General features: G+C 41.0%; 2 protein-coding genes across 3 annotated transcripts; both read left to right on the top strand.

Moving 5' to 3' along the window:
- Positions 1-5,770: 5,770 nt before the first annotated feature.
- LOC147430180 (uncharacterized) lies at positions 5,771-6,394 on the top strand. 2 transcript variants are annotated; one of them, XM_086494677.1, is made up of 2 exons: positions 5,771-6,085; positions 6,180-6,332. In XM_086494677.1, exons 1-2 carry the CDS (start codon positions 5,771-5,773, stop codon positions 6,330-6,332), a joined length of 468 nt encoding a protein of 155 aa, XP_086350803.1. The 2 variants fall into 2 exon arrangements, with proteins under 2 accessions (XP_086350803.1, XP_086350802.1); XM_086494676.1 differs by having other exon boundaries at positions 5,771-6,394.
- Positions 6,395-6,916: 522 nt separating this feature from the next.
- On the top strand, positions 6,917-7,438 carry LOC147430179 (uncharacterized). The gene has a single exon (XM_086494678.1). It carries the CDS (start codon positions 6,917-6,919, stop codon positions 7,337-7,339), a length of 423 nt encoding a protein of 140 aa, XP_086350804.1. The 3' UTR covers positions 7,340-7,438.
- Positions 7,439-24,893: the final 17,455 nt, after the last annotated feature.

Here is a 24,893-nt window from a genome sequence, read left to right as displayed (position 1 = left end):
AATTCTGTATCCTTTCACAGACGTTGACATATATCTCATCATGTTCATTACTAGAGCTATTATCTGAACTAAAAGATTTTTCCTCCTCACTATCATCACAGTTCTATTCTACTGGTTCTTCTTGTTTGGTTGCTGGCTGGCTCTGAGATGGATTCTTTGATGGGTCCTTTATCAGATGAGTGGCTCCAGCTTCAGCCAAGTCTGATCTGGCTTGACCTACCTCGTTTGTCAGACTCTGTACTGTAATCATGGACTCACTTGGTCCAGATGCTGCCTTCTTGTTCTGGTTTGTTTGTTCTTCAAAAGACTTGGATGGTAGCTTCTGATTGTATGAGCTTCATAACATTGTGGTTGTTTTGATAGCTTCTTGGCCAAATTCTCAGGGATTTTTGTTACAAGCTCCTTCTACTCTTTCCATTCATCCACTACCTTTTCCTTGCCCTTAGCCTTTCAGACTGCCCTCTGTTGCTCCCACTTTTTGGTTTCTGGAGTCTACCTCCCCTCATTCTCATATAGGATCTCCTCTATGATGACTCCTTTTCTTCTAGTTACTACCTTGACCGGAACTGGTTCTATTGCCTTCTGATCAAGAGTTTCTGGATTTGGACCTTTTGATAATCTCCTTAGTAGAAGACTCACTATCATTGTATTGTCTGCTTTTGTGACCCTTTTCTTTCTTCGCTGGTTCCAATTTCAGAGCTCTCTTTACCAAGTCATTGAACTTCTTTATTGGTGCTAGGGCCTCTTGTTCCCTTAACTTTTTACTTCTAAATCCGTTCAGAAACCAAGCTCTCATCCTCTTTTCAGAAGGAGATTCTTGCAATTGTCTGGTCAACTCTTTGATCTTCTCAACATAACTCCTGACCGACAACATACCCTACTTGATCTTGTCGAGCTCACACAAGATGTCTTCATCTCCCCCTATTGTTTGAATACTCCAGTCTGAAAGCTTTAAGGAGCTTATTGTATGACCTGAGCTGACAAGCTAGGTAATGGTAATACCCTTTTTGAGCTTCCTCTTTCAATGTCTGTGGAAAATACTCTCCCCATTCATCTTCGTCATATTCTTAAGGTCAGCATATTGCTCAAAAGCTTGGATATGAACATCAGGGCCATGGGATCGGTTCCTTCATCCAGCCCATCAGTTTGTTGTCTCCTAAAAAGGGTGGAGTGCTAAGAATCACTCGATTCGTTAGCTGTCCTTGGCCTTGGGGCCACTTCGTCTCATTACTAGGTTCTCGTTCAGTTTCAGAGCCACGCTCTGATTCCTCTAACACGATTTGAATAATGCATGAATTTGGTGACTGGCCGTTGACCTTTTGAACCTCTTATAGGCGACATGTTTGATATCTGATAACTTGAACACCAATTGAGAGATAGTTCTCCTATCTAGAGCAGCTTAGCTCAAACCACTGTGATCGCCAAAATGGAATGAGATGGACACTTTCAAACAACTATTCCAAGTTGGTGGTCAGAGTTAGTTCAGATCAGACAAGAGACTTCAAATCAATCTTAAGTATAACTGAAATAAAAAACTCAATTGAAACGAGAATGACAATGAGATTGAGAATTGAAATCGGGATTGTATTATCCAAATCAAAAAGTTGTATACTGTGGAATTCAAGTTAAAAAACTTCTAGATAAATGAGAGTTACAAAGTACAAATAGCTCTAGCTACATATGTGAAATGATATTAGGCTTGGGGTTGGGAACTCAGGGATCAAATCTTGGAAAGTGAAGTAATGGGTCCTATTTATAGGCCTCCGATTGGGCTCTGATTGTTTGTGCAATGTATCCGTTAGTGTGGTAATTGTCCGTAGTTTACTACTTCTGGAAGCTCTCAGTCCCCAACCATCCTTGAGCTCTATGGACACTATGGACATATCTACTTGAATGTAGAGTATGTATATCTACCCAATTCCCATAAGCTCTCGATAGTGTGCAAACCGCTTGGAGGGTAAACCCTTTGTAAGCAGGTTTGCGGGGTTGTCATTTGAATGAACCTTGAAAAGTTGTAGACATTTGTCTTCAAGCACATCTTGAATGAAATGATACTTGATCTCCACCTAGATTCTTGGCCAAATGAATAGCACTCTAACTATCACACTTCAAGACTGGCCTCTCACCTAAAACACCCAAATCTCCCACTAGAAAAGCAAGCGAGATCTCTCCAAGACATTGCACCTCTAGTGAATGTAAAGATGTAGCCTAAAGTGGACTTTATCTTGTCCAAATCCCTCAACATAATCCACATATGTGTAGCCCACTACACTTACGATCTTACCTCTAAGCATATGCACAATGCTTAGAACCATGCAAATACCGCATGACCCCTTTGATGGCATCTTAATGTTTATGGCCAGGATTTGACATGGAGAGATTGACTACTCCCACTGTAAAAGCAATATCCAAATGAATAACTATCATTGCATACATCAAAGAGCCAATTGCTAATGAGTACGGAACCTTGGCCATTTTTGCTTTGTCTTCAACAGATTTGGGACAATTTTGCAAGCTAATTCACATATGAAATTAATGTGGTACCCACGACTTTCCCCCCGTCCTATTGAAATGCTGAAGTACCTTGGTAATGTACTCTGTCCAAGATAGGTAAAGCAACTTTTTTTCTCTATCTCTGACAGTTTGCATGCCAAGAATATGACTATCATAACAGAATTTCCCAGGTATTTCATCTCAAATTTACCATGTAAGTTCTTCTTCAAGGCATCTATCTCATCCTTGTTCTTATTGGCAATAAGCATGTCATTTGCATAAAGGATCAAAATCAAAAAATTACCATTTTTGGCCCATTTAGTATAGAGGCAATGATCTATATCACTCGTACGATACCCTTGGGGAAACATAAAAGCATGAAACTTATGATAGCACTCCTTGCGTGCATGCTAAAACCATATAGGCTCTTATCTATCTTGCACACCATACGTTCTTTGCCTTTCTCCTTAAAACCTTCTGATTGTTGCATGTAAATCTCCTCATGAAGATCACCATGAAGAAATTCTCTTCGGACATCTATCTAAACAAGCTCCGTGCCTTCTCTGGCAACAAAGGCTAATACACACCGTAAGGAAGTCATCTTGACTATATGGGAAAGTATATCCTCAAATTCCACATGGTATTATTGCTTAAATCCTTTAGCAATCAACCTTGCTTTGTACTTGGGTTGGGTGTGATCTTCATCTTATAGACCCATTTGCATGGCAATGCATGTTTTCCTTTAGGCCACGACCACATTAATTCAACACGTTCTCATTTATAGCCTTATCCAGAGATCGGTTACATTGTAGCTACTTCTTCTACCCAAAACCATTTGGAAAACCAACATTGAACAACATGATTAGTATTCTTTCCTCAGTAAAATGGTTCATTCTCTTAGCCACACCATTTTGTGAAGAATTGTATGGAGCAATGAATTCTTGGTTGATGCCTTTAGAATCACATAGAGCTTGGAAGGCTTCAAAGACATACTCTCCACCATTGTCTGAATGCAAGCATTTGATTTTCTTACAAGACTGGTTTTCCACAAGTATCCAACAAACTTTTGAAACATGGAAAGGATGTCATCCTTTCTCCTGAGAGGGCACACCCACACCTTACATGAGTAGTTCATGAAAGTGATAAATAGTTGGCACCACCCATAGACACTATAGGACTTGCTAGACCATCAACACTTAGATGCAAGGACCATGTGACTTGCTATGAGACTTATTTATGAAGCTTTCCATCTTCATTGCATCACCTAGGTCACAGGGAACACAAAGATTGTATTGTACCAAGTCTCTCTTGATGGGAGAATCTTTAATACAAAAGACTATTGGAGGGGGACCGACTCCACATAAATCCGATCCTCAACTATTGTTAAGTTCTCTAAACTCTCTCTCTTGCAAAAGTATTGTTCATGCCAAGTTAATAAAGTGTTATGGTTATGTTGCTACCGCTAATTAAGTTCACCCTGTATGTTCTCAAAGTAGTCTCACAAAAATTCTCACTCTAATTCTCCTAATTCCGCTATTCTCAAAAGTTCATAGGCCATTTCCATTACATGACATGTCTACTATCTAAAGTTTGTCCGCTTCCTACAATGACATCGTGGATGGAAGAGCTATTGACATGTCTACTATCTAAAGTTTGTATGCTTCCTACAACGACATCGTGGATGGAAGAGCTATTGATATGTCTATTATCTAAAGTTTGTTTGCTGCCTACAATGACATCTTGGATGAGAGTAATCAAAAGAAGGAACAAGAGGTTCTTGCTATTGCATTAATCAACACTATTGTGTACCTCTGGAATAACCCCGAACCTAAAACCCAAAACCAAAGTGGGTCATCCTTTTCTGATATTTCTCAATTCTATCGTATCTTTTAGAAAGCATACAAAGCATACCTCTCTAGTACTGTTTGGTCCTATCAATCCTTTGTTACGGCCGTCTAGTCGAAATTGGTCTAACATGAATGTTTTCATCACCTTGCTGTCACATTCAAAATAGGATAATACGCCTAGAATTAGTTGTATAAAGTGATACTCATTTAATAACCTGGTTGATTTGAAAAAGATATATTGGCCCACTATTGAGATACCGAGGGCTAGTAATCACAAAGAGGAATTTTCAACTTTGTTGTCAGACGTCTTGCAAACTAAGAACACTAGATAGTTATTTTTAGAGGACTTTGTTAGTTTGGTGTAGAGTAAGGGAGATCTAGCCATTGATGCATGGCTAGAGCTTGAGGTAGTTGATTTAGAAAAAAGTGGTTGTGTATAAGTTGGTGCAACCTCTCAATCTGTGTGTGTGTGTGTGTGTGTGTGTGTGTGTGTGTGAGAGAGAGAGAGAGAGAGAGAGAGAGAGAGAGAGAGAGAGAGAGAGAGAGAGAGAGAGAGAGAGAGAGAGAGAGACGTACATTGTTGTAGGACATTGTTACTTTGTTAGCGTAACATCTCCATTTAAAAAAATGGCTTCTTAGTAACCCACGTGGCAAAGCTTTTGAAACGACAAGATTCGTTTAATGTAGCTGCATTGTTGCTTCTACTGGATGGCTTTTTAATCTCGCAACAATAGGTTGTCGTAGGTCTTGCTTTTTGTTTTGAGGCCTTGTATTTCCCCTTTCTCTCTCTTTTAATACAATTTGGTTTTTTATTTTATTTCAGCACGTCATCACAATTCTTCAGCTTCTCACCTCGGCACAACACATCTAGTAGGTCTTTGCAATCAACAACGTTGAAGCTCGAAGCAACACATCCGCCAGGTCGTCACACAGGGGTTGGCAATATCTCTCTCTCTCTCTCTCTCTCTCTCTCTCTCCCATGTTTTTTTGCTCACTCGTCCGTGTTTCTGATCACCTCGACCATATATCCCATTTGAAGCCGCCCGTGCGAGATAGTGTGGAGGCTATTCTCGCTAACTGAAGGACTCTTTATTTATGATATTCAAAGTAGACTTGCTTTCAATTGAACATGTGTGCATGTTCGGAGACATAAAGCAGGCTGAAGTACTACTAGCAGTGCTCGAAAAAAATATTTTTCCAAAAACTACATATATGAAACAACAGAGGTAAATGGACAGAATTTGAAGGTTTTTACCTGGTTTTTTTCGAGCACTCAGAAGTAGGCTTGCTGCATCGATTGCGGGAATGGTCGTCTCTAGTACCTGTAGCGCTCTTTTGACAGAAACCTAATTGTGGCGGGCATGCTGAGAGCAGGCTTGCTTTTTAACAGGATACCACGCACATTACATTTGCCTTAGCGGAGAGCTAGGATGACTCAAAATCAGACACTTGCTGATGTTATGCTCGAGCCTGTTGAGCCGGAGACTTTTCACTTCAGGAAAAGCAGCGGCAAAACCCGACCGATGGGGGGAGGAAGAACACCTTCGGCTGTGGGAAAATGGACCGACTTCGAGCAAAGCCTCCATGCCTGGTGGTCTGGTAACAGTGGACAGCTAAGGCAGACGAGGCGACAAGCGGCTGCTGCTCAGCCAGGCTCTCCCGAGGGTGTTTTGAGTGGGATACTCACACCTGAGAGGTTTCTGAGATGGGGCATGCGTGGCATCTCTGTATCCAAGGAAGATGAGGTTAGAGCAGCTTTGGCAGTTTCTGTGTTTATACTTGTGAATGAGGCTGCTGGACCCTTAGGGCTGAATATGTGTTTCACGCTGAATTCCACAGAAAGCATTCAATGTGCTAGATCGAATGTGGATTGGGCGGGTTTCATTGTTAGCGCAAGTGTGTCACCTGATATTGACATTTTTCAGCATCTTTGCTTGCCAGTCGAAATTACGCCCCCCCGGCAGTTTCAAATACCTCCTAATGCCCATGTAGTGGATCTTCTATTGTCTTCAAATGAAGCTGAACGCAACATGGTCAGATTTGCAGTGGCGTAGCTTTACTTGTACATGATTTTGGAAGAGGCTGAGTATGGGGTCTTATGCTCTAAGGAACAATATGTATTCTTCAAGCGGGTTGGAGATCCTGCACGCAAGGTTCTTCTGATTTCAAAGACTTACATGTGCAGTGATCTAATTGGTATCTGTCGGTGCATCTTGTTCATGTGTCATCTTGCTCAGACTTCATCGATCATAAGTGTGGCTGCTGTGGACCAGGCAGGGCTTCCTATGAGAAAGGCATCTCCATTGTTGGAGGAAACCTTGCCCTCTGGTATTTTCTATTTGGAAGAGTATGTGCCAGATGTCTATTTTACTCCAAACATGTTGTCAGCTCAAAGTTCTTATCCAGCAAGTTCGTGGATCCGTGATGTAAATATACATGCACAAGACTTGGGACTATGATTTCAAGGGCTAGCTGAGTTCGATCTTTTTTCCTTGAAGCTCGGAAATGTTCTATCAAGCCACGGAAGAGTTATTGTCAGAGAAGGTTACATTTGGGGCAAACCTGCAGTATTAAAAATGTATGAGTTGATTGAGGATGCAGAAGAGACGCTTGCTGGGTTTTTTCGTGAAATTTCTGTGTATACAGAGTTGCAAGATTTGCAAGGCATAGCTGTCCCTGAAGTACTTGCTTATGGGTCAGTATGGGGCAACTATATGGGTTTTTTGGCTTTGTCACGCGAGGGGCATGCTCTATGTCCATACGAAACGTTAGAAACGCGATTACCAGAGCTTGTGAGGCTGGCAATGAGGTCATTACAGTCGATTCATCTTAAAGGTGTTCTTCATGGAGACTTATCGCTAGGCAACATCATCATGTCAGGTCAGAGAGTCATGTTTATTGATTTTGAGAGATCTTCCTTGCGAGCGAGGCGTGAATATCTGGACTATGAGATGGAAGACTTACAGGCAGTTTTTGGTACTTGTGTTGATGTTGCTTGATAGCTGCAAGAAAGAAGGCTCTTGAATTTAACTTATGTGCAAATAAATGGCTACTAGCGCTTAGCCTAAGTTAATGAACATTTTTTCCGGTTTTGGGTCTCAAGTCGTGTGGAATAGACTGTCTTGTGTCTTCCTTTTAGTCTTTGGTTTTCGGATGATCATTTGCTAATATTCTGTACTTCTGGCTCAGTGAGAAAAATCATGTAGTGATGTTCATTTTTATGCGAAAAAAGACCCTTTTGTTAGTCAGGAAAAAAACTGCGTTTAGGCTACAGAGCGCAACTCATTGAGCTTGGAAGAAAGGCCAATTTCTGTTGTACCACACTGCCAGAGCTCCCTTGTATCCTATCATACTGGCCCCTCAAAAGTGTCATGAGACTGACAAAACACTAACTTTATTTTTCTTTAATTTTTGGGACACTCTTTCTCGAAATCACAAATAGTCGGACATTGCACGGCCAGTGTGGAATGGCCACATATGCATCTAAGTGCTTACAAGTGTGGGATGCATGATTATTCAACATCTTTTAAAGCATTCAAAATATGCGAGTTGTTGTTGGTTATCACCAAATTATTGTTAATCCAAGTCACTTGACACGTATGCCAGGTGGTCTTTTCATAAATTACAAAAAGTGCTTGATGAGCTGTATGCTTGGGATTATCTCTCTATAGAGCATTGACTGTAAGATATGCCCAATAGATCACGTCGGTGAAGAACCCTAGCTCTTGTCCTCCTCCCTGTCAACCCTTGCAGATGTGCCTGAGCCAGGAGGGGATCCAAGCGGTGGTCCTTACAGGGCAGGGGGGGGGGGGGGGGGGGGGGGGATGGGGTGCACTGCTTCCACTCGTGAGAGGGTGGACATGGCAATTGGGCTCCTATGGAGGGCCAAACCTATACTGCGGACGGTCAGAGCTGTCCCTTGGGGGCTCTTGGTGATCTTTACCCTTCCTCTTGGGGTACTTCTTTGCACAAGCTTTTGTTGCCTCGGGGTGCTGCGGCAACACCCCCTTCGATATGGAGGATAATCCCTGATTTTGCTCCATGTGGTGGTTTTCACATGCATCTCCTACATTTTTCATCATCTCTATGCCTCCACACTCTCTTTTGATGGCATCACTTTGACATGTTATGAGAACGATAACAACTACATCATAGGAGTTACTAGAGTGGGAAAAAAGGGGTCAAGGATGCAGGAAATAATAAAGAATCTTCCCAAAATTTTGAGAAGGAAAAGTGCATAAAGCATCTTCTAGGGAATCTTTTGACCTCTCTTGCAAACCCAACATTCTTGTGCATGACTACTACCCATTAGGCCTTTTTTTTAATCATCTACATTAGGTAATGAAAAATTGAAGGGCTCAAGAAGACCACATTCAAGAGTAATGATGGTTTTATATTAATCCCTAGTCCTATGCCTGACTTTATATCCATGAAGTCATTTTCTTTAGCTTACTCATCCATCCTTGATGATAGATCATTAAGGTATGCTATCGTAACAGCATTGACTTGCGGTCTACAAGAGAGTGGACTTGCTATTTTGATATAACCCCAAGGAATATGAGCAATATGAGATAAAGTGTGATTTTTTTATAGCTTACCTAATTTTCTTATCAGCTTTGATTGTCCATCCTGATAATAAAAGGAGCGCCAAGATAGTAATGCCTCCATATCTCCAAAGCATGGAGAAAAGCGAAAACTTCTTTGTCATGAATACGTAGATTCTATTCCTTGCTATGAAGTTGTCGATTCTCATATGCTATGCATCCCTTCTTTCAACAATATTTCTCTCGAATACTCTCCATATGCATCACTGTAGGACTTCAAACAACTTTAAGAGATCCAAAAGAACTAACATAGGTTGAGAAGTAAGCTTCTCTTTTAATGCTTCAAAAGCCTCTTCTTCTTTAGCAATCGACTGATACTCAACATTCTTTTTTATTAAATCATGAAGTGGAGTTGCAAAGAGACATTTTCAATGAAGCGTCAATAATGTGAGCACATACCTATGAAGCGTCTTACTTGGTGGAGATTCTTTGGTTGCGGCCATCCCTTCATCACCTCTAGCTTTTGTGGATCCATCTAGATGCCATCCTTAGAGATTATGTGGCCAAGGTATTATATTATCTCTAGGAAGAACTTGCAAGCTTATGATGTCTTTGTACTTGTAAGATTGCTTTGAGATGCTCTTTATGTTCTTCAGGAGATTTAAAGTGTGTAGTCATATCATCAAAGAACACTCCCGATACTCAGATGAGGTTGAAAGATTCTTGCCATCTTTTGGTTGAATGTGGTTGGGGCATTTGTAAGTCCAAATAGCATAACAAGATATCCATACAAACCAAAAGAATGTCCTAAACCTATGAAGCTTCTTAATTGGTGGAGATTCCTTGGTTCTGCCATCCCTTCATCACCTCTAGCTTTTGTGGATCCATCTAGATGCCATCCTTAGAGATTATGTGGCCAAGGTATTAGATTATCTCTAGGAAGAACTTGCAAGCTTATGTACTTGTAAGATTGCTTTGAGATGCTCTTTATGTTCTTCAAGAGATTTAAAGTATGTAGTCATATCATCAAAGAACACTCCCGATACATGAGGTTGAAAGATTCTTGCCATCTTTTGGTTGAATGTAGTTGGGGCATTTGTAAGTCCAAATAGCATAACAAGAACCAAAAGAATGTCCTAAAGTCTATTTGGGTCTATCCTTATTTGGTAATAGCCACTTTCTAGGTCTATCCTTGTAAAATTGGAAGAACCTTCTAATTTATTTAACAAATCTTCTATCCAAGGTACTAAGAATCAATTTTTGATGGTAGTCTTATGAGTGCTTGATAGTCCGTACACATGCGGTATGGACCACCTTTGTTTTGTATTAAGAGTATGTGTGTACAAAGTGGACAATAACTAGGCTTTGTGATCTCCACTAGTTTCCTCCCTATTTTTTAACATGGATTTTTCAGATGCGTGAAGCATATGGAACCCTCTCTTACAAGTCCTTTAGCTTCATTAGAGCCTTAGGAAGGTGCCCTAGCACTTTTCTAGCTTATCTTCTTCTCTAAAATCTACTCCTACACCTGAAACAAGGCGAGAACCCTTTGTCCAAAAACGAAACCAAGCATGAAAATTATCCTTCCTAGATTCATTCCTATCTTGCAATTGATTCACCTGTAAAGACTTGCATAGAGAATTCCATTGTTACATGCTTCTCTAGCACAGACATACACATAGGCAAGATTGTGATCTTCACGCTAAACAACCCTTAACAAGTTTTGATTTCCACCAAAATTAAGTCATCAATTCCTAATTGCATGTATGTGTCTCCCTAAGACGGCTTGTTCATATATTTTCTGTAGCAATAGATTCCCTTAAAATCCCCTCTAGGATTGTGAATTTTCAAGTGCTATAATGTTTCCTAAAATAGTGTGCCTTCAGTTTTATAAATCTTGCCTTTGCAACCCTACATATGTCATGGTGGCCACAGAGGATAGAACCGGCCTCTCTATATGTACTAGAAACTCACCGTAAATGTTTATCCATTTCCCTTCCTTAGTCTTAATTATTATGAGGTTGCACATGTGACTACCCGATCATCCTCTGCACAATTTTTAGTCAGCTATATTTGAACAAAATTGCACTTTCTAAGCGCAGTTTCAAGTTTGACATGTGCACAAAAGTTATATGAAATGATGTTTTTTATTACTGGTTGGATAGTAGGGTTGTGATCAGTTTCTCAACCATCCAAGAGCTATGGTCAATAAAGGGTTTTGATAAGACTACACATGCTTGCGTCTATGGCACCTACATGCATTGCATGCATCATATATGCATGTATTACAATCCACACACATGCAACCATTAATCTAGTTAAGGGAGTCTAAATGAATTTCCATGGTCATTTATATGCAATGATGGAGAGCCTAGCCTCAACAATTGCCATCCACACATAGACATTTCTCCAATGGCATGCATGCATGTGACATTAATCATGCATATGTAATTGACTCCATTGATGAATGAAAACAAGAGATTGCTCATGGTGATTACCTTGCACACAGAATGCCAATCGGGAGTTTGTTAAGAGTGGCTACCAAAGTTCCCACGTGCGTGCATTTAGAGGTGCCACATGCCCATTCATTGGCGAGATGGTGCAAGCTTTGAAACTATTCTACAAAAAAAGTCCATACTGGGATTGGCTCTCACAATGTAAGCTAAGAAAAAAATTTGTTTGCTGAAATTGCTGATACAAAATAGCTTTGGTTTTGATAAAAAAGGAAGGAATACATTTGATGGAGAGTTCTCTTGTCTGTGGACTATGACTCTATGCCAAACCATGTTGTCGATGTAGTTGTGAAGGTATTTTGTGCATCGATTGAGTTTTTTTTTGTGCCATAAGTTTTTTTATGCAATAGCCAACCAAATATTTTACGAGGCATAGTTTATCGAAATTACTGAGAGCAAATAATAATAGTCATCATGCACAAATATGGGAGCAACATGGACAAGCGTGTCACATTATCTAGACACTTAGGCACATGAATTGATACAAGCTACCTTCCTTGAGAGGAAGTACCAATTTTATAGAGAGAGATATTTAGATTGACTCGAACGAATGAGTAGATGCCAAATGACATAAATTGGGATGCATTTGTTGAGCTTTGGTAGAGTTGGCATAACAACTTTTTTGCATGGTAGAGGCTTGAAGTATAATGACATTTGGTGTTTGTGGAAAGGATTTAGTTGTTAACCCTCACGGCTCACGGACACCATATCACCTACGACGGACATCGTATTATTTACTCGGTAGAGTCAGATACCGGGCTTGTCGGTTCAATAGGAAAAGGGTAAGACTGATCACCGATGAGAGGCGCACTCTAATTGGAACATTCACGGGATTAGTTGGCTAAGCATGGGTGCCCAAGTGTGAATGGGGTGAGCTCATATAAAAGTCAACTAAACCTAAAATTCACTCATTCTCTCATTTGTGCAATTGAAGAGTACTCTTGCTCCATCTCCATCTTCTTCTTCTTCTCATCTCGTTGTGTGTGTGTGTCTGCGTGAGAGAGAGAGAGAGAGAGAGAGAGAGAGAGAGAGAGAGAGAGAGCATTGCGGCAGCACGACGGCGGCGAGGCGGTTGAGCGCGGCGTAGTGGCGTCTCCCTCTTTTTCGCGGCGAAGAATCCTCCACAAAGCAAGCGTAGAGCGGTGAGTGACACACCATCGTCATCTTTGAGCTTACTAGTTTAGGCTTGTTGTGTGCTTGGAGCCATTTGTAGCTCGCACGCGGTGTATCGGCAAGTTCCTTGCATTGACACGTGCGACATACGCGCACATTTTTGGCGTCGCTGCCAGGGAATGCCATACACTAAGCTTGAATGGCACTCTGTGCTTCTTTTGTGGTGCAATTTCAATTGTAGGAAAGGTAAGGAAGGAGGGTGTGTGTGTTGAGAAGAAGGATTTTATGTTATATTGTGTATTTTTTTTGTTAATGGAGTTTTCAAAGGTATTGTGTTTATTTTCTGTGTATTAAGGTTGTTACTTTTCTTTGTTAATAGAGTTTTCAAAGGTACTGTGTTTATTCTCTGTGTATTAAGGTTGTTAGTTTTCTGTGTACAGTAAGTAGGAAGTAGATTTGTGAGAGCTAATAGACTGTGTAATAGTAGGTGTATTAGTTAGAAGTAGGTAGATAGAGTGTGTGTGCACTCTCGCGCAAGCCATGGCGACCTTATCATTAAAAAAAATAAAAAAATTTAAAGGTAGGACCGGGATCTAGAATATTTCCCAGACCCAAACCCAAGCTCACGCTCAGGCTTAGGCCTCAGTCGCCTTTTAAAATTACGAATTTTAGCTTCACACGTCGCTAAAAATCGATTTTTTGAGGACCAACGGAACTTTAGAAGCCCGAAAATTGTGCTGTAAAGCACACAACAACCTTCTAAGTGATACGCTCGTTTTGAGCTATCACACACTTTAATAAAAGAAATCAAACATTAAAAAAAATATTAAAAACGTAAAAAAACGAGTGAAAACGGACGCTTAAAAAAGATAAGCGGTTAACCTTCGAGGTTATTCACCGATGCTTGTAGGGTGCCAAAGGCACATGCATCTGCGCTCTGGTCGTGTGCTAGAGACAGAGAAACTAGAGAGAATTTTGACTTACGTGAGTTCTCAATATCCACCTACTTTAGGTTCCGGGCCCTCGGCGGGGACCCAAGGTAGTACAAACCAAGACCCGAACATAGCGACTAGTGACTCTTCCTTTGACTACGACGTCATGGAGGGTTTCCCAATGCCTAATCCCGATAGCTCAAGCCAAGACATGCATGCCATGGGCCCGCGGTCCGGGCAGAGCGTGCTTAGCCGCCTGAAGGAAACCTTTAGTAGAGCCACTCGCTCCGAACATGGAGCTAATGATATAAATGAGGGAGGTGGGGAAGTAAATTCTCCATTCATGACCAACGTAGACCCTATACCGTTGGAGAATGTGCACGTGAATACTTCATTCACTGCACCTCCTGTCTCTTCAGAGTTATTTTCCTCCGAGGTCATATTACTTGATGGTAGAAGCCTTGCCGAAGTGGAAGAGGTTTAGCGATATATCCTTGCAGCAAGGAAAAAGGAAACTGAGAGCTTATGCAAGGCGGAGCAATGAAGAGAGTTAAAAGCAAAAGCCCCTATGTCAATATCCTTGCTAAGAGAGCAATCGAGTGCTCCTGACTTAGCAACCGCTAAGGGCCAACCCCTAGAAAGCAACATTGCATCTATCTCAAAGGACACCCCTAGCACCTCAATCCTAGATGGAGTGTTCTTAAATGAGAACTGGGAGTACGAACTACAAAAGGAAACTCTGACCGACCTATACACAGATCACACCTATCACGTGGGTTGGTTAGATGTCCTACAATCCACAATAGGTGCTACTAGTGTGGAGGATCAACAACAAAGAGTTTGTGAGGTCATCCAAAGGGTCATTGAGTTAGAGAGACAGAACAAGGGGATCAACATGCCTTCAACGGGTCTCATGAGATTCTTAGATACAGGAAAGACTAAACAACCGACCTTATCACAAATGGAGACTCCCTCGGTAAGTCCGATAGATCCTCCCTATGTTGTTTCTCTAGGGGTCTCAGTGCAATCTGAGCCCACAAGTGATAGCTTCACCTTTCCAAGTCTATCTCATCTTTCCCTCGATGACACCACGGCTACCATGCCTACCCCAATGATGGGCATGCCGAGAAACACGCCATGGACCTCATTTGTTAGTAAAGCACCACTACATGGTAGCTCAATGCCTGCAACAGTACCTACAAGTGTGTACCAATAGTATGCACCTTTGGGTCCTCGTACTCATGTAGTCCCTACCCCTCCCATTGTTTCAACTACCTATACTCCACAACCACAACACCCAAATTCTTATTTCCATGGGACTATACTGGCTAGCATTAGCATGTCACATCCGACGTCTGCTATGCCTAGGGCCACCCATATGAACTATGGACCACATGGCACAACATCGTACCCAACGTGGAACCCAAGGGCTTCCTATGCGCCAAGCCCAATGCCAATACCTGCTCCACATGTAGTCTCTGGAGCACCTCCACCCACGGTGCCTGCTCACTTAGGTGACTTGGCAACATTTTCTCAAGCTATCGGTCGATCTATTGCTGAGAATATGCGTAACACGCCTGATAGAGAGCCTAGAAGTAAGGCAGTACAAATAGCCAAGCTCACACAAAAATTTAGTGGAGACGGGGATGTGAGAAAGCATATCGAAGTGTTTGAGCAAATATGTGATTCTCTAGGAGAACACAATGACCTACATAAGAGCAATTCTTTAAGCCTAACCTTAAGTGGAAAGGCTGGGGATTGGTATAGAACCCTAAGGGTGGAAGAAAAAACGATTTAACCTACTCTTAGGAGACTGTTCTTAAAAGAATACATACGAGAGGGAGTACTTTGGGGTGTAGCCTCTCAGCTCCAGAAAGCCCAACGAGAGGAAGGAGAGTCGGTGAGAGACTTTATTAGTCGCTTGAAGCATTTGAATTCTCGTTGTTATTCAAATGAGAGCTTCAATAATAATCAATTTCTGGATAGATTCATTGAGGGATTAGGACATGAGGATATCTACAATGGCCTATTCATTAGAGGTATCACCACTTGGGAAGCAGTCACCACCAATGCGATCCAATTGGAGGATAATTTAATGATTCAAGGAGAAAGAGTGTCTGTTGAGCCTAAATCTATTAGCTCGCAAGCATCAAGGTATCAACCAATGACCCTAAAGTCTATTGCTAAGGAGCCAAAGATATCTGAGATGACTTTAGCAGATCTCACCAAGGCTATTCAAGAGAGTCTTAGAGACAATCGTGCTCCGCAAAACAATCATATGTATCCAAGAAGGGAGCAACAATGGTGCTCATTATGCTATGGACCGCATAGTATCAGTGAATGCCCTACTTTTAGAGTAAAATTCAATGGGAATTGCAATGCATGTGGAAGGTATGGTCATCAAGCTAAGGATTGCATAGTATTTAAGCTCGCGATGGCCAATAGAACAACCTTAGCATGGACAGACACACCTCAAGTGCCTGCATCGATGCTGGCCCCACCTCTTGAACAAACATCACAACACATGGTCCCTAGGGCCCAAAATGTTGTTCAAACAACACCTCTACCACCTCCAGTGCTAGGACCACAACCACCACATTCGAGAATCACTTCTGTGAATCAAGTGGGTTGTGAGTCATTTATTGCTTGTTTGGAAGGCTGTGAGGAAGATATAGATCCTAATATTGCCTGTGGGATGGATGTACTTGAAGAAAGTCCACAATACTTCATGGAGGACTATTGGGGACAAGTCAAACCTGTATATCAAGTAGCTGCTCTTGCAGCGAGAGGCCAAAATATCAAGTACACTTCTAAGAGACCACCTCTTCAATGCTATGAGTGTGGAGATCCACATCGTGTAGCCGAGTGTCCTATTAAGCTACAAAATAATTCCACACTAATGCAAACCAATCAAGAGAGCACGTCTACAATGCCTATGCTCATGTGTAATCGATGTGGCATAGATCATTTGATTGCCCAATGTCCAAATAATCCAAATGCACCGAAGATCACGCCATTAAACTTGATTGAAGTTATCGAGGAGTCATCACAAAGTACACATGTGGTACCAGTAAACGTACTTACACGATCGAACCTCCAAAAAAAATTTTATATCCTTGAGGAAAGAGACACGACATCAATTTCCCAATCTCAAAAAAGAAGAAAACACGAAGGAAGAGATCGCAAAAAGCAGCGAAGTCAGACCCCAATTCAAAGACCAACATAGGGACTGGTGACGACCCCATATATATGAACGATGCTGAAGAAGATTCTGATTCAAGAGAAACCATGGAGACCAAAACACCACTAAGATAGAAACCAACAAGGAAGAACTTCATGAGCCACAATGGCCAGGGTCCAAGAAGAAGATAAGAACTTATCCAAACCCTACAGAGGAGATTGAGCGAGTCAAGCAATTAAGGAGTTTGGTAGAAGATACCCAAAGGGATCTAGAACCAGCACCTAAGCAGATCCAGATTACAGACACCGTGTTCCCTACACAACAATAACCTCACAAAGTCCATAGACCCTTAGCCATACCTAGTGTCATCCAAGAAGAAAGTGACTTAAAGTCGTGGGAAAGTGGGCGTACTCACTTCTTGATGGAAAGAATGTTTACAGAGGGAATACTTGATCCTTTGAAAGAAATGGAGATCCCATCTTCCCCACGTCAAGGGACTGAAGTCCAAAAGGTTCCGTTAAACATTGCCAAATTAATGGATTTCATGTCTTCAGAAGTTAGAACCACCATCATGTCCAAACTATATAAAGACCCTAAGCTAGTCTCAGCTCTTCGAGCCTTCCTCAATGGAGAACTGAAGCTTGGGCTACCACAATTTGCACAGATGGATGGAGCTGGGGAGATGCCAATGGAGGAGGAACACTTAGATCCACAACCCAACCTAGATGAGAGCCTTGTTATAGAAATACCTGTTAACAAGTTGGGACAATACTTTGAGGGTGATGAATCCAATGCGACCATACCAATCACTACTAAGGGATTAACTGTGAAGGGAATCCTTGATGGTGGCGCTGGGGTTAGCATTGTGACTAAATTTTTTTGGGAAACTATGGGAAGACTTCACCTTGCGACCACAACCATAGTAGTGAAGATGGCCATTGGGTCTATTGTTAAACCTATTGGGATGCTAGAAGATCTCAAGATCAAGGTCTTTGGACATAAAATAAGGATTACCTTCATTGTTATGGATTTCTCCAAACACACTATGGCATCGGAGATGATCTTAGGACGTCCTTTCATGGGGGAAGAAAACATGGTGCATGACTGGTCTAAAAACCATGTCTACTTGCAGTTCCAAGATTCTGTCATTCGAGTGGATCTTGTGACGGGTCGAGCACATCCTCTAGGAAAAAGGTTTATAATTGATCATAGATCTGAAACCACAGTTCACTTTGTCCCATTGCAGTATTGTTACACGTGTAAAGCGGACACTGATGTAGATTCTCCTTATATGGATGTACTACCTAGGATGACTGAGTCGGACAATGTGGATTGGGTCCACCTAGCAGCAACTATAGACACTTGGGGAAATAGGGGGACAACCTGGGTAACACCTGAGGGGGATGAAATGCCACCACTCGTACCCTTAAATATGCTATAAGCAATGCATATAGCTTCTGACAAGACTCATCCTCATATAACAAAAAGAACATACAAATGGGTCCCTAAATCTTCTTTAGCGACCATAGCTAGTGCTTAAAAGACAGGAGCCTAGTAAGAGACGTTCCACTTGCTCCAAACAATATAAGGAAACATGGCGTTGGATTCCTAAATGACTATTGGAAGCCCAAGGCTACTATCAAGGAAATGATCAAATCGGGGTACCAAAATGTAGATTGTGTTCTTACTTGTCACCTGGCCCACGTGAACCCAATCCTGTGGCTCCAAAACAAATTGACAATCGTGAAAAGGAAAAAATCACAGAATGCTACACACCTGCTCTAGATCTAGTTTGGGTACTGAAGAAAGAACGATTTGTTCCACCTAGCTCAAGAAGGGGGGAGTCCCATGAAGCTTCTAGCTCCTCATGTAAGGCATCCATAGAGATAAAAGCTTCTCCACAGAGGCACCTAAGGTAATAGAAAACTATTGGTAAAAATCCTCACCTATTACGAACTGGAACAATTGGTTTCAAAGGGTGACGAGCACATTTCAAACGGTATGATCTACCCAAGGAAGGGGGGAGTGTTTTCTGACAATCATCATTCACTCACTCCTCTCTCAACCTTCCTCCTTGACCTCTCAATCTCCCAATCTTAGGGAATGTATATATAAAGCCTTATACTCACAAAAAAAATAAAAAATAAAGAGCAAGAGCAATTAGCACGAGTATGCACAATAAAACTCAAAACATTGACTCAGACCTACACATTCGCATCCGGTACACTGAAACAGAAACCTAGGCCATAAAACACCTTTAATTCTCATCACTCGAGTGATGGAGGGTAGGTAGAATTAGTACGATAGGAGTGTTTCTGCTTTAGAGTTGAGTGATTAGCAAAGTTCCTTTTTCCCACTGATGTGTCTCCTAGAGGTATTCTTTGTGTTTCCTAGTGTGTACAGGAACGTGTTACTGTTATTAGGATATGGTGGAATCTTTCTCTCGTTCACACTTCAAATCAAGCGAGACCATCAACACAAACAACTGTTTCTTGTCCATTAGCATTGCCCCTTATCTTTTTTGCATCCATGTTTGTCTGCTTTGATTGTGATTGGTAGCATAATATTCAGTGCCTTTGTTTAGTATCAAACATTAAATTCAATGTAATTTTTGTCATAATCACTTGTCTAGGTTTAAAAATCAAGCAGTCTGACTAAGCTAGTTTGACCAAGCTAAGCGTTAGAGATCTTCTCTTAATACCATGGGAATGCCTTCCTAATAATTAATGGTTACTTAGGTTCTTAATCCGATTTATGCAGCATTGTGTGAAATGTACTAGGGCTTTCTAGTGGGCTTAGTCCCTATTGACCTTTAGCTTAAGTATTATAAAGGGAGTTTACTAGTGTGATGAGCCTGGGGAGGGTAACAGTGTTATATGACCCCCCCAAAGTTACAAAATTAAAATGCTGAAAACGAACAAAAATAAAAAAATAAAAAAAATCAAAGTGCCATAATGTAAAATCTTAAGCTGGAAAAAAAATCTCGGCTTGATTTGGTACTTCACTCACATGTATCGCCTATGGTACTAGAGCCCTAGAGGTTCCCAGTGTGGGCGCTTTTCCTTGAAAAGTAAAAACCCCAAGGCATACAAAATAAGCACACACATCAAAATTGAATCACTGTGAAAAGACTTTGGGGGGTCAAAGAAAAGGTAATCAGTCAGGCGATGATTTCATGAGAAATTTCTTTTATTATAGCTTAACTACAAGGTCTTCTAGGTATAGCCTCTAGTCAGCCCTCGAACATGAAATACTTGGCTCTCGCGATTAAACAACTTAATTGATAAGGGAAAATTAAGAAGCTTACCCATGGTATTAATAGTCGATCTTTAGTGCATTTCGACCGTTAAATTAGTGACCCCGGACTTGTTTAATTTTTATCTTTACAACTGTTTATGCGTTTGATTATATTGCAATTTAATATTTATTGTTGACAAATGGTTTAAAATTCTGTTATCAATCAATGTGTCTGCCTAAAACTGCAAATGCTTTTTAATTGCTTATGAGAATGCAATTACTGTGCCAATGTTGTTTGATTTTGCAGTGACTGAAGAAAGCTAAGGACATTCATCTCAAATGCTCTTCCACCTCGACGAATGAGCTTCAACTCAATAGCTTTCGAGGACGGAATCTACATCAGGAAGGGGGGCATGTTAACCCTCACGGCTCACGAATACCATATCACCTACGACGGACGTCGTATTATTTACTTGGTAGAGTCAGGTACCGGGATTATCGGTCCAATAGGAAAAGGGTAAGAGTGGTCGCCGATGAGAGGCGCACTCTAACTAGAACATTCAAGGGATTAGTTGGGTAAGCATGGGCGCCCAAGTGTGAATGGGGTGACCTCATATAAAAGTCAACTAAACCTAAAATTCACTCATTCTCTCATTTGTGCAATTAAAGAGTGCTCTTGCTCCATCTCCATCTTCTTCTTCTTCATCTCCTTGTGTGGTTGTGTTTGCGCACGCGCGCGTGCGCGCGCGCGCGCGCGAGAGAGAGAGAGAGAGAGAGAGAGAGAGAGAGAGAGAGAGAGAGAGAGAGAGAGAGAGAGAGAGAGAGAGAGAGCATTGCGACGGCACGACGGGGGCGAGGCGGTTGAGCGCGGCGTAGCGGCGTCTCCCTCTTCTTTGCTGCGAGGAATCCTCCACGAAGCAAGCATAGAGCGGTGAGTGACACACCATTGTCATCTTTGAACTTACTACTTTAGGCTTTTTGTGTGCTTGGAGCCATTTGTGGCTTGCACGTGGTGTATCGGCAAGTTCCTTGCATTGACACGTGCGACATATGCGCACATTAGTTTAAATCGGGAGAGACAAGAGAGTTATAAAGGAGATGTTGACATGTCTACTATCTAAAGTTTGTCTGCTTCCTACAATGACATCGTGGATGGAAGAGCTATTGACATGTCTACTATCTAAAGTTTGTCTGCTTCCTGCAACGACATCGTGGATGGAAGAGCTATTGATATGTCTATTTTCTAAAGTTTGTCTGCAACCCACAATGACAACTTGGATGAGAGTAATCAAAATAAGGAACACAAGGTTCTTGTTGTTGCAATTGAATCAACACTATTGTGTACCTGTGGAATAAGCCCCAAACTAAAACTCAAAACCAAAGTGGATCATCCTTCTTTGACATTTCTCAATTCTATCGTATCTTGTAGAAAGCATACAAAGCATACCTCTCTAGTACTGTTTGCTCCTATCAATCCTCTGTTACAACCATCTAGCCAAAATTGGTCTAATATGAATGTTTTTATCACCTTGTTTGTCACATTCAAAATAGGATAATACGACTAGAATTAGCTATATAAAGTGATACTCATTTAATCACCCAATTGATTTGGAAAAGATATATTGGCCCACCATTATACCAAGGTCTAGTATACACAAAGAGGAATTTTCAAATTTGTTGTCAGACATCTTGCAAACTAAGCACACTAGATAGTTATTTTTAGAGGACTTTGTTAGTTTGGTGTGGAGTAAGGGAGATCTAGCCATTGATGCATGGCTAGAGCTTGAGGTAGTTGAATTAGAAAAAGTGGTTGTGTATAAGTTGGTGCTATTGGGAGCAGTGGCTAAGGTGGATGGGGACGATGGGGAGACATTCTTCCTTGAACGTGGAGAGATGAAGAACAAGAGAGGGGATGAACGAGATGGAGAGAGAGATAGTTGAAAAAAAGACACGCTATATGATATATTTATTCAATAGCGTTTTAAATATATAGATGAAACTTTCCATGCAAACTGGCTAAAGATATCCTAAAGACCGTGTTTCGTACAATGTTTGGTCTTTATGAATATCTGATCATGCCTTTTGGCTTGAATAATGTACCACCACATTCAATCGTTTAATGAAGAAAATCTTTAGATCCTATCACAAATTCACTGGATGATATCATCATCTACTCCAAGTCCTTGAAGGAACACAAGCAACATCTCCAGGTGATTTTTCAAGCATTGAGGAAGAGCAAAGCTTTTTATCAATCAAAAGAAAAGAAAATTTTTCCTTCAAGAGATTCAATATTTAGGTCATATTGTCTCTCAAGATGGTATCCTTATGGATCTATCGAAGTTGGAGGTAATGAAAGCATGGCCTAATCCAAGGAATCTACATGAGCTAAGAAGCTTTATCGGTATGTGTGCATACTATAGACGCTTCATAGCAAAATTCGGGTTTGATTTTCTTGCGAGCTTCCTTTGGCGAGTTTTTTGAGGAATAAACCTTTTTTGCGAGCTTCTCCTCTATTGAGAAAAAAATTATAAACATCATACCACTTTAAAGAATTCTATAAACCATGAAGGCAAAACTATAAGTGATGGTTTACACAAACCCATCATAAGTATGTTCTAATTTTTTCATGTATCCTTCTTCATATAGTCAACTCAAAATACACACTTTCAAACAAGTTTGTACGGGAAGCATGTGCGAGCTCCTCTGAGCTTAGAAGAACCTACCACAAAGAAATTCCTAATACAAAACACAAAAAATTTAAGCATTCAACACAATGTTTTTCAAACAAAAATTTGATGAATAGAAATGCTCACTCTTGACATCAAGATTCCCCAATGTGCAATCCGTGCTTCCCACCAACTCATCCATGTATCCAATAATGATATGTTTCCCACCTCTAGATGTCCCTTGTGCCACAATTAATGGATCTCTTTACGTTTTAATGATGATTCCTCTTTATTTTTTGTTAATCGCCATTTTTAACATAAGTTAATATGTTGTTGTCGACTTTCTTTCTTCACACATTGTTTAGTATGTTTAACTAAGCCCCGTTTCCAATGAATAGGCATGTGCACTCCCTATACTCCATGATGTTTGTTGAGAACCCCATCTGGCATACATATGGATCAAAGCACAACCAAGGATGACATATTTCCCCAAGAGTCCCTAAGACCATAATATTTCAAGGTGCAAGCATATCTTTAAGTGAGAGCTTTCTTGCAATAGCCACAATGGGTATATATTGTGTTGAGCCAGCAGAGGATCACACCCGCATTTTTGCTCACACCCATCATTTTGTAACCATTGATTGTAATAAATGTCTTTCCGACATTAATTTTGATTTGAGCCATTCATTAAGTAACGGGACTCAATTGAGTTTCCAGCTTGTAATTCCGACGTAATTTCACCTGCTGATATAAATAATTAGAGATGTTCTCACCTCCAAGGCTGAGGTATATAAGCCAAAGTTTTGTAACCTAAAGGGAGATTCAATTATTAATCAAAGTGAGTTTTGAGCGCCGTGACTGTGTCTGAGAGAGAGAGAGAGAGAGAGAGAGAGAGAGAGAGAGAGAGAGAGTCTTATCTTCTTGCTACGCGAGCTACGGGGCCGCCATTGGAGAAGCGACACCGCCATTGTGTTAGCAACGGTGAGAGCTACGCACAGATACCAAGAGTGCGCGCTATCGGCTTCTACGTGTGGTAAGTTCCTACGAGCTTCGGTGTGAGTTTTCTTCCAACTCGTGTGTCGGAATAGAGCGTGCAGCATATCTATAGAACCACAACGAGTAGAGCTACACATTAGTACCATCGGGGTCAAGTTTCGGTCACCTGTATTTTTCGGCCTGTCTTCATACGCGTTTGCCGCACGGAGTGGTTATAGGTTGATTTTGCAGTTCAAGTCTTTAGGGTGTTGTTCTTACCTAGTGTATAGACTTTCCCTTGAGTTTGAGATCGATTCAATGATTCTAGATCCTGTTTCGTATAGCATTCGTTCGTAGTACGGATTTCAGTCACTTGCGTATTTTAGAACTTAGATTTGATTTCCTTAGTAGTGATTGTCATTAGAAGGTCGAGTAGGTGATTTGACATCCACCTAGTTGTTTCCATGCGCCTGCGGGTCAAGCTTCGTCCTCGTCTGACAAATTCTGTTGTTGGTTGAGTTCTCGCTATTTAGCTTCCGCTAGCGGCGTAACCACCTTAACATTTGGCGCCGCTGCCGGGGACGAGAGCCCTAAGTAGGTGACCTTAGACTAATCCTACGAGGTGAGTCGTATAAACTACTTTGTATACTTTAGTTAGAAAAGATCTAGGAGTGGTGGACTCCGAAGGTCTCTAGAGATACTAGGAAGTGGGGTATTCCTGGGTCTTCCGTGTTGACAGTATTTTTAGTTTAGCTTAGATTAGATTGTTTTTGATGGTGTTTAAGTGGTTGTTGACATAAAAAGCATTTGCTACTCCTTGTGTGGTAGTAAATCTCTTTATATTTTCAATTGCGAAAAATCCATTTTATGATTAGAAGTAGCTTAGGTAGGGCCTGATTTGATCCTGATCTAGAGCTATCAATTGGTGTTCTATTTGCTTGATGTGTTTGATTGCATGTTAGATCACTGAAAAAGTCTCTTTGGTAGTGAAATATGCAATAAACAAAGTTCAGAAAAATTTTCTGTGTAACTGATTGTTGCTGAGCACTTAAAAGAGCTATTGGAAGAGTTCTGTGCTGAAAAACTGGAAATCTGCAACTTTAGACATCATACGCGTATGATGTCTTAGGACCTAAACAGAGACTAAAATTGAAAATTTGACATTGCCAGAGTGTTTAGAAGGGGGGTTTTACCCTAAGAATCAACTTAAAATAAGAGCATTAACACTCAAAGAAACCCAAAAAGACAAGTCGGAGTCCAAGAAACGCAAAGAATAGGAAATTTTGGATTCAGATCTTGTTTTTACATTCAAACCTGACAAAAACACTTGAAACTCAATTATAAACATTGGAGAAGGCTTAAAACCAAAAATAGTCAAAATCTGGGACAAAA

The sequence above is a fragment of the Adiantum capillus-veneris genome, chromosome 22 (assembly GCF_014529385.1).
Source record: "Adiantum capillus-veneris isolate H3 chromosome 22, ASM1452938v2, whole genome shotgun sequence".
NCBI classification, from domain to species: Eukaryota; Viridiplantae; Streptophyta; class Polypodiopsida; order Polypodiales; family Pteridaceae; genus Adiantum; species Adiantum capillus-veneris.
This window is presented reverse-complemented; position numbering and strand designations above follow the sequence as displayed.

Coding starts and splice junctions, on each gene's coding strand:
- LOC147430180 (XM_086494676.1), top strand. CDS start 5,771: ATGACTCAAAATCAGACACTTGCTGATGTTATGCTCGAGCCTGTTGAG.
- LOC147430179 (XM_086494678.1), top strand. CDS start 6,917: ATGTATGAGTTGATTGAGGATGCAGAAGAGACGCTTGCTGGGTTTTTT.